At 35.2% G+C, this 15,249-nt stretch overlaps 1 protein-coding gene across 2 annotated transcripts; it reads left to right on the top strand.

Annotated features, from left to right (window-relative positions):
• Positions 1-610: 610 nt before the first annotated feature.
• ubxn2a (UBX domain protein 2A) lies at positions 611-13,665 on the top strand. 2 transcript variants are annotated; one of them, XM_003200752.6, is made up of 7 exons: positions 611-728; positions 2,480-2,545; positions 2,675-2,810; positions 3,322-3,431; positions 4,240-4,377; positions 7,509-7,670; positions 10,437-13,665. In XM_003200752.6, the coding sequence occupies exons 2-7, from the start codon at positions 2,499-2,501 to the stop codon at positions 10,618-10,620; spliced, it is 777 nt and encodes a 258-aa protein (XP_003200800.2). In that variant the 5' UTR covers positions 611-728; positions 2,480-2,498; the 3' UTR covers positions 10,621-13,665. The 2 variants fall into 2 exon arrangements, with proteins under 2 accessions (XP_003200800.2, XP_009293232.1); XM_009294957.4 differs by having other exon boundaries at positions 2,668-2,810.
• The last annotated feature ends 1,584 nt before the right edge of the window (positions 13,666-15,249 follow it).

The following is a 15,249-nucleotide window of genomic DNA, read 5'->3' as shown; positions in this document are numbered from 1 at the left end:
ATATTTCTTTGGCACGCTTTGGGCCCGTTAGTACCAATTGAGCATCGTATCAACGGCTACCTGAGTATTTGTTGCTAATGTCCATCCCTTTATGACGACAGTGTACCCGAAATTGGAACTACAAAGGGACACTAGAGGCAACAAACGGAACTACAACAATAATGATCATTGCTAAAAAGGCTACAGCTCCGCCCCAAACTCACGCCATTGGCAGAGAGCTTCATCAAACTTTTGTGATTGGCTAGCTGCTCACGTTCTTGGGTGTTTAAAAAGCCTTTTATAGCTATTAAAAATCATTTTCGAAGATGACTTTATTGCCAGCAGGCCTGATATATGTTGGACACTAGGGTCAGGTTATGTGTGGTATTAATAATCGCTTCGGCAGCTTTAATCTGCACACAGTGTTGGTTACTTTGATTCTGCACTGCTTACTGCGGTCACCATCTGTCACTCTCCACAACACAACACAAACACACACGCGCGCTTACATTTATTAACACGCATGCAGTAAATAAACTCCTAATAATTAAAACGAGAAGCAAATAAAACATTTAAGTATATTATTTTGATCTCGATGAAGTCATAGCGACGTACGCGCCAACGTTACGTCGTCCGACGGAGACGTCATAAGAATGGTGGACTGCTGCTGTGTAAGGAGCGGCATGACAAACGAGAGAAACTTACGAGCTGAAAGGACAGTTTTACGACACATTTGAAGCCTTACACTGGTAACCATCAATGTTTCTATCATCATAATTGTTAGTCTGCTAATCAGAGGCGATGTGTTTAGAGCTTGTTTGTTGTCATAACGGATCGCAGTGCGCTTGCGTGGTCTCCACACTGTTCTTACGTAATTTTGGCGCACTGCTTTCATTTAATATGCTGCTTTTGACCTGTTTGTTTCACTGGCTATGAATAGAAAGCTTAAAGCTTGCATGTTGCTGCCATCACAGCCGGACATTTAAACAGTCGCTTAAATAACCCGAGATTATTATAACACATGATAGCGTCATGTATTGTCAGTGCGTCTTGACGTCACCGTTCAGTAACAAACTGTTCATCTCTGTTAAGTATTGATCATTAACTGTGCACTACCTGACAAAAGTCTTGTCGCCTATCCAAGCTTTAGGAGCAACAAATAATAACTTGATTCCTATTTGATCATTTGGTATCAGAAGTGGCTTATATGAAAAGCAAAGGCCTCTAGATTACACTTATTTTACCAAAATAAAATATGGTCATGCCTTGATTTTAGTTATTTAGTTAGGACAATAAGGTCTGACTTTGCTTAGACTAAAGTCTGTCACTTAGAAATAATGTACAGTATAGAATGTAAAGTCTTAGTGCAGTGGGAAAATAATTAATATTGTGTTTGACTCCATGAATTTGAAGTATGAGAAGGAGCGCTATCCTGCTGAAGAATTTGCCCTCTCCTGTGCCTTGTAATGTAATGGGCAGCACAAATGTCTTGATACCTCAGGCTGTTGATGTTGCCATCCACTCTGCAGATCTCTCGCACCCCCCCATACTGAATTAACCCCAAACCATGATTTTTTTCCTTTACCAAACTTGACTGATTTCTGTAAGAATCTTGGGTCCATGCAGGTTCCAGTAGGTCTTCTGCAGTATTTATGAGGATTGGGATGCAGATCAACAGATGATACATAAAAAAAGACCTTCTGCCACTTTTCCAACTGAGCAACTAGAAGTCAAGTTATTATTTGCTGCTCTTACAACTGGGATTGACTACAACACTTTTGTCAAGTAGTGTAACACTGATAAAATATCTTTGTACACATAATATGCATGATGGTACTTTTTATGGCACATGTCCAAAATATCTACTCTTTCTAAAATATATTGTTTATTTTATGGGATATATCAATGTTTATTCTTTTTAATAGTGTACGTTTTAAGTAGAACAATTCAATATTCGGAGAACTATACATTGGATTAAATAGATAGTTCAACCAAAATTAAAATTTCTGTCATCATTTACTCAAGCTTCACTTGTTGTCACAAACCTTCTTTGTTCTGTTGAACACAAAATAAGTTATTTTGAAAAATGCAACCATTGATTTCCATAGTATTTGTTTTTCCTACTATTGAAGTCAATGGTTAAAGATTTATAACATTTTTCAAAACATCTCCTTTTGTGTTCAAACAGAAAAAGGACACTCTTAAAAGTTCACCGCTTGACTGAGTAAATGGCGTGTAAATTTTTCTTTTTGGTGAACCCTCCCTTTAAATACAGTTGATATTTAGAGTAATATTAGTAATTTAATATAACTCTATTAGATTTACTGTAGAGGCCTGAAAGCAGATCGATGTTTTGAGAATTTCAGATCTCACTGCACTTGTCAGTCACACAAAGAAAGTCCTGCTCCATGTATTATTCAAGAAACACTGATGCAGTGGTTACATTGGCTTGCACCAGCCCTTATAACTTATATATGCCCACATATGTCTGTGTTGCAAGATGGACAACAGAAGACGTTATGATGAAAAATATTGATTCAAGAGAAAGGCATGAAGATGACACATGGTAAGGCCGCCGTTCGCAGCTCTGTGCCTGGAAATTGTATCATGAGTGTGTCATTTCTTCCATTATTGTATATTTAGCATTGGAGTAATGTAAAAGGAATCACACTTTGCTGCCTTCATGAGCCTTCAGGTGTGAAGGTGCACAAAATGAGGAAGAGGAGGAGGAGGAGGATGAAGAGGCAAGCCCTATTAGATCCAGTTTCTCCGTCGAGGACCTGCTCGATGAGGTGGAGAAGATCAGCAGTGTTGCCAGTAGTGGTAAAAAGGTGAGACAAATCACTGAGACATCTTGTACAAGAGGTGACCTAAAATGTATGCGGTATGTTGAGTTAAAGGGATGGTTCACTAAACTTAAAATATATTAATGGTTTTAAGCAGGCATGTCCAAACTCGGTCCTGCAGGGCCGGTGTCCTGCAAAGTTTAGTTCCCACCCCTATCAGGCACACCTGGGTTAGCTAAGGTGAGGTTTGAGCTACCAGAACTGTTGCTATGACAAGTCTTCGATGAGTTCATGGATCATGTCGATATCCAAATCCAGCTAACTGAGTAATCCACCTACCAAGAACAGACCCTAGGACTGTATAGTACTGGAAGGGCATCCGCTGCGTAAAACATATGCTGGAATAGTTGGCAGTTCATTACACTGTGGTGACCACTGATAAATAAGCAGAAGGAAAATAAATAAATGAATTTTCAATGTTAATTTAATAATTAGATGAACAAATGAATGCATTTTCAAGTGCATTCTTATGCTGTTTTATGGTTGATATTTTCAGGTTGAGATTGTGGTGAGACTGTGGAAAAATGGCTTCACGCTGAATGACGAAGACTTGCGCAGTTACACCCAAGAGGAAAACCAAGAGTTCTTGGAGGCCATTAAAAAGGGGTAATGTTTTCGTCAACATGGCAACATCATAGGATTCATTTTTCCACTACTGATTGGCTGCGTCCGAAAGCTTAGATAAGACTTGTTGCTTCACTACACTTTAAAAAATGCTGTAAAATTTACAGTATTACTGGCAATTATGGTTGTAAATTACAACTGCTGCAGTTTTACTGCACATTTCTAATTGCTTATGTACAGTGCACTAGTAAACTTGACAGCATTACTGGCAATGAAAACTCCAGTAATACTGTAAATTTGACAGCAATTTTTTACATTGACTATGGATGCACTGTTTGAGCATTAAAGCACCTCTCAGACTTTAGATTTCAGACTTTAGACATAATGATTTAAGCATGTACAACAAAACAGAAAGAGCTTTGGTGATTTTTGGAATATTTGCTTACTACAATACCAACTCAACACTAGAAATACCATCAAAAGTCAAAAATGTTCATTTAAACTTCGAGATGCCATCTTTATTTTGACTGTCAGTAATGGAACGCACAGGACTGTGGGATATTGAAGGGAGCAAAGGACATATTTATGCTGCCTTCAGAATTTGATCATAGCATAGTACCTCCTGAGACAAGAAGTGAAGCAGAATTTAGATTTGGAAGTGCCTTGATTTCTTCCCGCCTTGAAATGCTGCCTTAGAAGGAACATTTTCAGATCTTTCGGACGCAGCCTTTGTATGTTTTGTGCTTTTTAAAATCATATGATGACAGAAAAAGTACATTTTAAAAGAGTTTGTTTTCTAATTGATGTGCTTTTAGTTTTATACTAACCTTAAAACATCCTCTTTATAAAGTGAGCTGCCTCTGGAGCTTGAAGGAAGAGCTGAAGATGAGGAACTAGAAGTCAATGTGGAGGACATGAAGGATGAAGTTTATGTCCCGAAGAAAAAGATTTTTCACCCATTTACAGGCCGAGGTTACAGACTGGGAAGGTACGTTTGAGTCTATTACCTGGAGGAAAGTGATGCTAGCTGTACTAAAAGCTATTGAAGGGATAGTTCAGTCAAAAATGAAAATACTTTCATCATTTACTCTCCCTTCTTGTTCCAAGCCTGTTTGAGTTTCTATTTTCTGTTAAACACAAAAGAAGATAATTTGAAGAAAGCTGAAAACCTGTAACCATTGGCGTCCATATATTTGTTTATATTATATATTATATTTTATATTATATTATATATATCCATATATTTGTTTACCATTTATGTTTGTCTATGCAAGTAAATGGTTACAGGTTTTTAGCTTTCTACAAAATATCTTCTTTACTGTTCAACAGTAGAAAGAAACTCGTAAAGGTTTATAAACACTTATGGGAAAGTAAACTGCATTTTTATTTTTGGTTGAACTGTCCTTTTTAAATAAGCATACAAATAATTGTAAGTTTTAGTCATTTAGTCTTAAAGGGATAGTTCACCAAAAAATACTCCCTATTTACTTTCCCTCAAGTGGTTTCAAACCTTTTTGAGATTATTTTTATGTTGATCACAAAAGATGATGGCTTGAAGAAAGCTGAAAACCTGTAACCATTGACTTCCATATATTTGTTTTTTCTACTAGTCAAAGGTTACAGGTTTTCAGCTTTCTTTAAACTATCTTCTTTTGTGTTCAACAGAAGAAATTTTTTTTAAAAGGGTTCTAAACACTTGAGGGAGAGTGAACTGAGTAATTTTTATTTTTGGGGGGTGGACTGTCCCTTTAATAAACTATAAAAATTGGACATGCACAGTTTTTAGTCATTTAGTCCTAAAGGGATAGTTAACCTAATAATGAATGTTTACTCACTATTTACTGTCTCTCAAGTGGTTTCAAACCTAAACACTAAAGAAGATATTATAAAGAAAGCTGAAAACCTGTAACCATTGACTTCCATAGTAGGAAAAACAAATGGAAGTTAATGTTTACAGTTTTCTAGCCTTCTAAAAAATATCTTCTTAAGTGTTCAATGGCAGAAAGAAACTCAAACAGGTTTGGAACAAATGGAGAATGAGTAAATGATGACAATTTTCATTTTTGGGCGTTTGAACTGTCCCTTTAATAAAGTATAAAAATGAAAGATGGTAAGTTTTTTATCATTTAGTCCTAAAGCGATAGTTCACCCAAAAATGAAAGTTTACTCACTATTTACTCTCCCTCAGGCAGTTTCAAACCTGTAACCATTGACTTCCATATACTTGTTTTTCCTACTATAAAAGTCAATAGTTACAGGTTTCTAGCTTTTGTTTTAATTTTTGAAGTGTTCAACGGAAGAAAGGAACTCAAACAGGTTTGGAACAAATGGAGAATGAGTAAATGATGACAGAACTTCACTTTTTTGGGTGAACTGTCCCTTTAATAAAATTAAAGATGGTAAGTTTTTTGTACTCTAGTCTTAAAGGGGTAGGTAGTTTCAAACCTTTTGACTTTCTTTCTTCTGTTGACCACAAAAAGAGTTATTTTGAAGAAAGCTAAAAACCTGTAACCAATGACTTCCATATACAGTATTTGTTTTTCCTACTAGTCAATGGTTACAGGTTTTCAGCTTTCATCAAATAAACTTTTTTTAGTGTTCAACAGTAGAAAGTGGAAAAGATTTGAGGGAAAGTAAACCGTTAGTATTTTTTTTTTCAGGGGGTGAACTGTCTCTTTAATAAAGTATAAAAAATAAAGACGGTAAGTTTTTAGTCATCTAGACTTAAAGGAAGAGTTCACCCAAAAATGAAAGTTTATTCACTATTTACTCTCTCTCTCTCTCTCTCAAGTGATTTCAAACCTTTTTGACTTTCTTTCTTTCTTCTGTTGAACACCAAAAAAGATTTTTTGAAAACCGAAAACCTGTAACCATAGACTTTCATGGTAGGAAAAACAAACGTAAGTTAATGGGTTTTAGCATTCTTCAGAATATCTTAAGTGTTCAACAGAAGAAAGATACTATAAAAGGTTTATAAACACTTCAGGGATAGAAAACCGTGCGTAAATTTGTATTTATTGGGTGGACTGCCCCTTTAAAAAAGCATAAAAACTAAAGATGGTGAGTTTTTAGTTATCTAGTCTTAAAGCAGAGTTGTCAAACTCAGTTTCTGGAGGGCAGCAGCCCTGCAGTTTAGTCGAACCTTGCTTCAACACACTTACCTGTAGGTTTTAAAGCAAGCCTGAAGGACTCAATTAGTTTAGGGTTGGAACTAAACTGTGCAGACCTGCGGCCCTCCAGGAACTGAGTTTGACACCTGTGTCTTAAAGGGATAGTTCACCCAAAAATGAAAGTTTACTCACTATTTACTATGCCTTAAGTGGTTTTAAACCTTTTTGAGTTTCTTTTTTCTTTTTTTCTATTGAGCACAAAAGATATTTTGAAGCTGAAAACCTGTAACCATTGATTTGCATTATATTTTTCCTACTATTGAAGTCAATGGTTACAGCTTTTTTAGCTTCCTACAAAATATCTTCTTTAATGTTCAAAAAACTGGAAAAGGTTTATAACCACTTGAGGGAGAGTAAACGTGAGTATATTTTTATTTTTGGGTGAACTGTCCCTTTAATAAACTATAAAAACTAATTAAGTTTTTAGTCATCTACTCTTAAAGGCATAGTTCACCTAAAAAATAAAGTTTACTCATGATTTACTCTGCCTCAGGTTATTTTACACCATTTTACGTTTCTTTCTTCTGTTTTGTTGAACACTTAAGAAGATATTTTGAAGAAAGCTGTAAACCTGTAACCATTGACTTCCATAGTAAGAAAAAAAATAGGAAGTCAATGATTACAGGTTTCCAGCTTTCTTCAAAATATCTTCTCCAGTGTTCAACAGAAGAAAGAATCTCAAACAGGTTTGAAACAAGCACAGAATGAGTAAAGAATTATAGAATTTTCATTTTTGGAGGGAACTATCCCTTTAATAAATCCCCAAATCATCCACTAGATGTCCTCTGAACTCTTCCACTCGGTGATGTTTTGACTGTAAACGTTCTGATGTTAGTGTTATCTATTTGAGCCTCTAATCGTGTATATAATCACATGAGATTATAATAAATGCAGTGCTTTACTCTGTGGAGTATTTAGAAATGAAGTTAAAGTGATTTGTGGTACACAGTGTGGCTCCGCGAGTGGTGGCCAGGTCGCGGTCGATACACGAGGACTGTTCTGGTCCTCCTGTCCCAGCCGTGGAGCTGAATGAAGATCTCCCAGTGACCTCCCTGCAGATCTGGCTGGCAGACGGTCGGCGACTGGTGCAGAGGTTTAATCTGTGCCATCGGTGAGTATATGATATCGTATTGTTGTTGAATCACGCCTTGGTCATGTTTCATCCCTAAAGAAAAATTGAAGAAAAAACATTACACAGTTTCTATTTACTTGCGATTTGATAAGGAAATTTAGTAAGGCTATGTATGTGACTTCTGCAAAAACAAAAATCTGTGTTTATAAGAATAAAAACAAATGAATAAAGGAATATAATAATAATTTAGTAAATATATTGTATGGTTGGTGAATTTAACACAAACAAACATCTTGGTCGTATTTCGTCCCTAAAGAAAAATTAAATAAAAAATATTACACCCTTTCTATAGCACTGATTTAATAAATTAAATTGAGTGCAAACTTTTAATGTGACCTGTTTTATTATTTTTTTATTTAATAAAAAAATACTTTAAATACTTAAAGGGCACCTATGATGAAAATCATCTTTTGTAAGCTGTTTGGACAGAACTGCATGTAGGCATAGTCATATTGGGGTGGTATAAAGACTATAAGTCTCTTTTTTCCTGACATTAAAATAGTATGCAAATCCCTCCCATTTTGAGGCCCACTGCAACTTTATGTAGGAGGGCAGTTTCCCCGCCCACTGAATTGATTGACAGCCTACACTCATGTACATGTACGCTGTCATGTCTGACATGTCTCTGTAGTAACATGTATAATCATATATCAAAGTTCAGCGTTCTGTGATCATCAATCATCATCAAATGGGATCAAGAATGAGTTTTACAAGTTTAAAACATTTTTAAAACCGTGCATATTTGTTATGAATTTTATCGATTTTACCGTCTTTACATTACTACAGCTGCATGTCAGTACAATTATAAAAAAAGACCCTTCAATGCCGATTTGTGGATGTTAAATGAGGTTTATTTTGTACATCAACTTAACTGATGTCCATACAGCAGTGGATATTAATGTGTGTCCTGTAGGTATGGGACAATAACCGATTTTAAGTTTTACTGTGGTTTGAAAAAGTCAAGGTTTTAAAATCGTACAAATTTTCTGTTATATCGTTCCTAAGGTATATATAAAGGTTTATAATGTATTTTTTATATGCTGTAAAGAAATCTGTTTTTTAAACTAATTAAGCTAGCTGAAGTCAATGCTTTATTTTAATTATTTAACCTGTTTACTGTTCCAAAATATTATAAATGTGAATTGTAAATTGAAAAATGTCGTTTATAAGGAACTTTTAGAGCTATAATCACAGTACTTGGATCACAGTACTTGGATACCATGGAACCTTGATACCATGGAACTGTGATATTTTTGTTTAAGTTTATTATACAGTCACAAACTTATACCGGCCCATGCCTAGTGGGCTGTCACATTTGCGTGCAAAAACAGTTTAAAGTTAAACGCTTGTGTGTGTGTGTGTGCGCGTGCGTGTGTGTGTTCGCGCTTTGTAATGACATTGTGTGTGACTCATTGTTGCAGAAAGGCTTGAATTAACTCCACAACAAATACATCAAATAATCATTGGTAAAGTTCTTACTACAGTATTTCTCACAAACGTTACGTGAGATTTGCTTCCTTCATGTCTGTCACTGTGCTGTTTATCTGATGCAGCCGAGGCGTAGATTGAGGCACACTCTTACAGGCATGTGGGAATAGTGGATGGGGAGAACTAGCATTAAAGGCACAGGCAACAAAAACAGCTACATAATGTTCAAAGCAGAAAATCCAATGTTCTAAAAGGTCTAATAAATAATGTGACGGGTATTTTGAGCTAAAACTTTACAGATACATTCTAGAGACATAAAATACTTTTTATCATATTAAATTTGGAAAAAGGGGTCAAATAGGTGCCCTTTAAGTAATGTATTGCATTTTATAATTATTTACTGGTATTTTTAGTAAGGGAATTATTTAATATATATTATTATATAATTAATTATTTACTATATAGTATTATTTTTAATATGTATTATTTGTATGATTATAATTTTCAATACATTATTTATCTGTGTTTTTGATCAGGCAATGTATGTAACTATTGCAAAAGCATAAAATCTGTATGTAAATCTATGTATATAAGAATAAAAACAAATTAATATAGGAATTTAATAGTAAAAACTAAAACGATTATAATTAAAATATATTACAAATATATTTTGTTATATATTACACAATATGTTCTTTGTAATATATAATACAAATATTTACATGACAATGAAATATTAATAATATATTTATAAATGATTTTTATTATTATAATTATGCATGTTTTAACATTTTGCATAATTAATTATAAAATCCATTCAAAATGTATTTTGTGGATTCATTAAGAAAGCTTTCATATATTTAGGTGAATTATTTGTATTATTAAATTCTTTAGACTAAAGCCTTGCACCACCATCCATCAACTTCAAAAAAGCTTTTAATATTGCTCTATATTTAATGTCTATTTTATAAAGTGTAATGTGCTTTCATAAACTGGACCCAGCTAAGGTTACAGACCACTGACATGATTATGTGTACGTTCTCAAAAATCCACCCCAGCGTGATGCTGTAACACTGAAATCCTACTCTAAAAGCTCTTACATAATTCTCCTTCATCATTTATGTAATATGAGCTTCGCAAGGTAAAATGGAAGAATCGTAAGCTGCAACTTTGCGGCAGATCAAATCAGATTACACTGGATTTAACATGTGCGTCACAAACATATAAGGATCGCATGGCTCTGACTTGAACATAAATGCTAAGATGCAGCTGTAAAGGGAAGATGCACTGATGCTGTGCTTTTTGTAATTCATCCAGGATCAGCGATGTGCAGCGTTTTGTGGAGCAGGCTCAGATCACGGACACTCCGTTCATCCTGACCACATCGCTGCCGTTCAGAGAGCTGACAGATGAGGCTCAGAGTTTGGAGGAAGCCGACTTGGCAAACGCTGTCATCGTTCAGAGGCCTGTTAACACACATGCTCCATTTGGGCACTCCTGACTGTTCCTTCTTTAAACAGAGACTCAAATATATTGGTTTTGCCCCATGTGTGGGTAACTTTTCATGAATCCTTCTCTTTTAAAGGAACACTCCACTTTTCATTAAAAAATAGGCTCATTTTACATATCTCTTAATAGTTAAACAGTTGATTTTTACCATTTCTGAATCCACTCAGCTGATCTCCAGGTCTGAAGGAAGCACTTTTAGCTTAGCAAAATGCATTGAATTGGATTAGACCATCAGCATCTTGCTCAAAAAAATAAGAAGCTTGACTATTTTCCTGTTTAAAGCTTGACTCTTTTCTAGTTTCATTGTGTACTAACATCAACAGAAAATGAAAAGTTGCTATTTTCTAGGTCGATATGGTTAGGAACTACACTCTCATTCCGGTAGTGATAATTGTTTTTGAAGCACTGCTTCATGAAGCTTCGAAACCTTATGAATTTTTTGCTTCATATCAATGGTCTGGAGGGAGCACTTTTAGTTTAGCTTAGCATAATTCATTTAAATCAGATTAGACCATTAGCATCTTGCTCAAAAAAATAAGACGCTTGACTATTTTCCTATTTAAAGCTTGACTCTTTTCTAGTTTCATCGTGTACTAACATCAACAGAAAATGAAAAGTTGCTATTTTCTAGGTCGATATGGTTAGGAACTACACTCTCATTCCGGTAGTGATAATTGTTTTTGAAGCACTGCTTCATGAAGCTTCGAAACCTTATGAATCTTTTGCTTCATTTCAATGGTCTGGAGGGAGCACTTTTAGTTTAGCTTAGCATAATTTATTGAATCAGATTAGACCATTAGCATCTTGCTAAAAAAATAAACGCTTTGATACTTTTCCTATTTAAAACTTGACTCTTCTCTAGTTTCATGGTGTACACAGATCAACAAAGTGAAAAGTTGCTATTTTCTAGGTTGCTATGGTTCTGAACTATACTCTCATTCCGGTAGTGATGGCTGTTTTCGATGCGCTGCTTCATGAAGCTTCAAAACCTTTATGGATCTTTTGTTTCGTATCAGTGGTCTGGAGGCAGCACTTTTAGATTAGCTTAGCATAATTTATTAAATCAGATTAGACCATTAGCATCTTGCTAAAAAATAAACGCTTTGATACTTTTCCTATTTAAAACTTGACTCTTCTCTAGTTAAATCGTGTACGAAGACCAACAGAAAATGAGAAGTTGCTATTTCTTAGGTTGATATGGTTAGAAACTACACTCTCATTCCGGTAGTGATGGCTGTTTCGAAGCACTGCTTCATGAAATTTCGTAACCTTTATGAATCCGGTGGTCCGGAGGCAGCAATTTAAGCTTAGCTTAGCTTAGCATAATTCATTGAATCGGATTAGACCATTAGCATCTTTTGTTTAAAAAAATGTTTTGATACTTTTCTTATTTAAAGCTTGACTTTTCTCGAGTTGCACCGTGCGCGAACATCAACAGGAAATAAAAAGTTGCTGTTTTCTAGGTCGCTATGGTTAGGAACTATACTCTCATTCGGGTAGTCATGGCTATTTTCGAAGTACTGCTTCATGAAGCCTCAACCTTTATGAATCTTTTGTTTCGTATCAGTGGTTTTCGGAATATGTATCAAATCGGCAAGATCACGGGATCTCGGTAAACGGTTTTGTTACCTCATTACCATTATTCATTTCGATGATTCAATAGTTCTCCACTTGGGAATAAATACCCTACGATCCACATGAATCACATGGCTTCATTCAGATCACCCCCTCAGTGGTGAATCACTTAAGAGGCTTCCTAGTTTTTACCTGATCTTGAATCAGTTTTCCGAGTTTGCAGATGTTTAAATTGAGACATTTGTAAAAACATTGTGAAAAGGATTAATATTAGTTAATTTATTATAATATTTAATTAGTTAATAATAGTTAATGGTCCCTTTTTGAGCCCACCATGAAACAAACAATGTGTAAGTCTAGAAAATCTATTAAAAATTATGCAGACACTTAATATTATATTAGATGCTAGAATAAGCACATTTATAGTTTATACTTTCAAGTTCACAATGTTTGAAAAAGTCAATTCTAATTGAATTTTGTTGAATTCACATGATTTTGTCCCTGTTTCTAATGCTTCAAAGCAGTAAATAATTATGCAAAGCAATTGGTTGAATTTGGTTGAAAGCTTAGCGAAATTACCAAGGAACAAATCTGCAGTACCATTGCTGCAGCAGGTCGCAATATTACGCAGCACCATAAAATAAGCTAACCTTCGTCAACATAATCCAACGTGATGACATGCTTGCACAGAGGGAGTGCCTTGCAACAGTGCAGACTTCAGAACATATTTACTTTAGTCAGCCAAAATATCATTGTGCCTGCTGCAACCATGCTGAACTCCAAAGGAATTTTAAAATGAGCCTATTTTCAAATAAAATGTGGAGTGTTCCTTTAAGCTTCATAAAGGCCAGTATTTTACATATGCACGCTCTTTATTTATTTATTTATTTATTATTTGTTTGTTTGATTTTGGAGAAGTGGGTCATTTGGACATCTTTAAGACCTTAAAGGGATCTTTAAGGGTCATCTATCACAAATATATGGGAAATAGTTCAACCAATATTGGAAAATATAATATAGCAGAAGTCAGTTTTTGAGTCCGGCATTTTTTTGGGTGTATTAGTGTTGCCTTGGTGTAGATGTAAGGCTGCAATATCTCTGAAAATATGATATGTGTGATTAATAAATGGCAGTATTTTCAAATTTGGATGAATTGTTTCTTCTCATTTTCAAGTTTGTTTGTTTTTTCCGACATGTTCTTTTACAACCAGATATGTTGGCCTTTTCTAATGCAATGCAGTACTCGAAAGCCAAGTCTTTAACCTTCACTATTATACACGTTTACATGTATCGATCAATGCAGAAGTCAGATCATAAGCTTAATGGAGTTGTGTTTGATCATCATTGCTGGTATGTCTTAATGTGCACTGTTAAGTTCTACATGTCAAATGTTTTATGCACTTTGCCTGTGACAGAGACTCTGATATAAAGACCTCTGCTTGCAATAAACCTACTGAAGTCATACTGACTCCTTTTCTCATTTCAAACAGTTTTAAAAGTTTACATGCACACTGAACTGGGGTCCGTTCTTCGTACGTGGATTACTCAGTTAGCTGGATTTGGATATTGACGATTTGACATGATCCAGGATCGTTTCGTTCTTCAAAGCTGATCTGAGAGTTGTTGTCATAGCAACAGTTCTGCTAGCTTAAACCTGATCGGAAGCAGGTTCAATTCATATAAACAGGATTAGATCGGGTCAGTTCAAGCAAAGATAATAGAGAAAGTACCGAATTATGATATTTTCTTACAGTGGTAGTTATATACACTTGGGAAAATAGTTTTAAAAAATTAACTCTATATATAAAGTTATAGTTATTAATAAAATAAATAAAGTTATATTAACAAAACTTATGCAATCTGCACCCTCGAAATGAAAGTACAAAGAGAAAATTTATTGATATGAACTTTTTAGATTGCTTTAGTGCAATTTGTGTATGATAATAGAAATGCAGAATATGTGACTTTTATAAAAAAAAGAAATAATACATTAATGCAGTCATGAACATGTTTTTACAGTAAATATGACAGTGATTATGCTTCACAAAAGTTGCAGACGCCTTTACCAATATCAAAATGCTTTTGTAAACATCCAGTTATTCCATACAGCGATTAAAAAACGGCTTCTATAATAAAGAAAATATTTTCTAAATGTAGAACTAAATACATTGATATGCATTGAAATACATGATAAATCAGTTATCAAGATTAAAAGATCCAGGATCGGCAAAATCATCTTAGATCATTTAAGCGATGTACAAAGAACGGACCCCTGATCATATTGCAATTATAATCCCATAGTGTTTTTTTTGTTTTGTTTTTTTTTGTTTTGTTTTTTTGGGTGAGAATCCACTTTAAATTGACAGTTCTCCCAAAAGTTTACATTTCATTATTTTAAAACAATTGACCTCCATTGTATTTTTTTGTTCCAATTATGGATGTAATGTAATGTGTATTTATATAGTGCATTTATTGTGTATGGCCACACACCCAAAACACTTCACAATCATGAGGGGGTCTCTCCAAATCACTAACAGTGTGCAGCATCCACTTGGATGATCCGACAGCAGCCACAGGACAACAGCGCCAGCCCACTTACCACACACTAGCTACTGGTGAAGTTGAGTGATGGAGCCAATTTGGTGAATGGGGATGATTGGGAGGCCATGACCAGTAAGGGCCGATGGAGGGAATTTGGCCAGGCCACTGGGGTTACACCCCTACTCTTTTACGAGAAGTGCCATGGGATTTTTAATGACCACAAAGAGTCAGGTCCTCTGTTTAACGTCTCATCAGAAAGACGGCGCTCACTGACAATACAGTGTCCCCTTCACTACACTGGGGCATTAGGACTCACACAGACTGCAGGTTGAGTGCCCCCTGCTGGCCTCACTAACACCACTTCCAACAGCAACCTAGTTTTCCCATGTGGTCTCCCACTCAGGTACTGACCAGGCTCAGCCCTGCTTAGCTTCAGTGAGTAAGACTTAAGTTGCAGAATGATATGGCAATATTACAGATAGCAATGTATGATGGTGTTCAGCAC

The sequence above is a fragment of the Danio rerio genome, chromosome 20 (assembly GCF_049306965.1).
Source record: "Danio rerio strain Tuebingen ecotype United States chromosome 20, GRCz12tu, whole genome shotgun sequence".
Lineage (NCBI taxonomy): Eukaryota > Metazoa > Chordata > Actinopteri > Cypriniformes > Danionidae > Danio > Danio rerio.
This window is presented reverse-complemented; position numbering and strand designations above follow the sequence as displayed.

Excerpts from the sequence above, each read along its gene's own strand:
- ubxn2a (XM_003200752.6), top strand. The coding sequence starts at position 2,499 with ATGATGAAAAATATTGATTCAAGAGAAAGGCATGAAGATGACACATG. Across the intron at positions 4,378-7,508 it reads CGAGGTTACAGACTGGGAAG|TGTGGCTCCGCGAGTGGTGG; the intron begins GTACGTTTGAGT and ends TGTGGTACACAG. Across the intron at positions 7,671-10,436 it reads AGGTTTAATCTGTGCCATCG|GATCAGCGATGTGCAGCGTT; the intron begins GTGAGTATATGA and ends TAATTCATCCAG.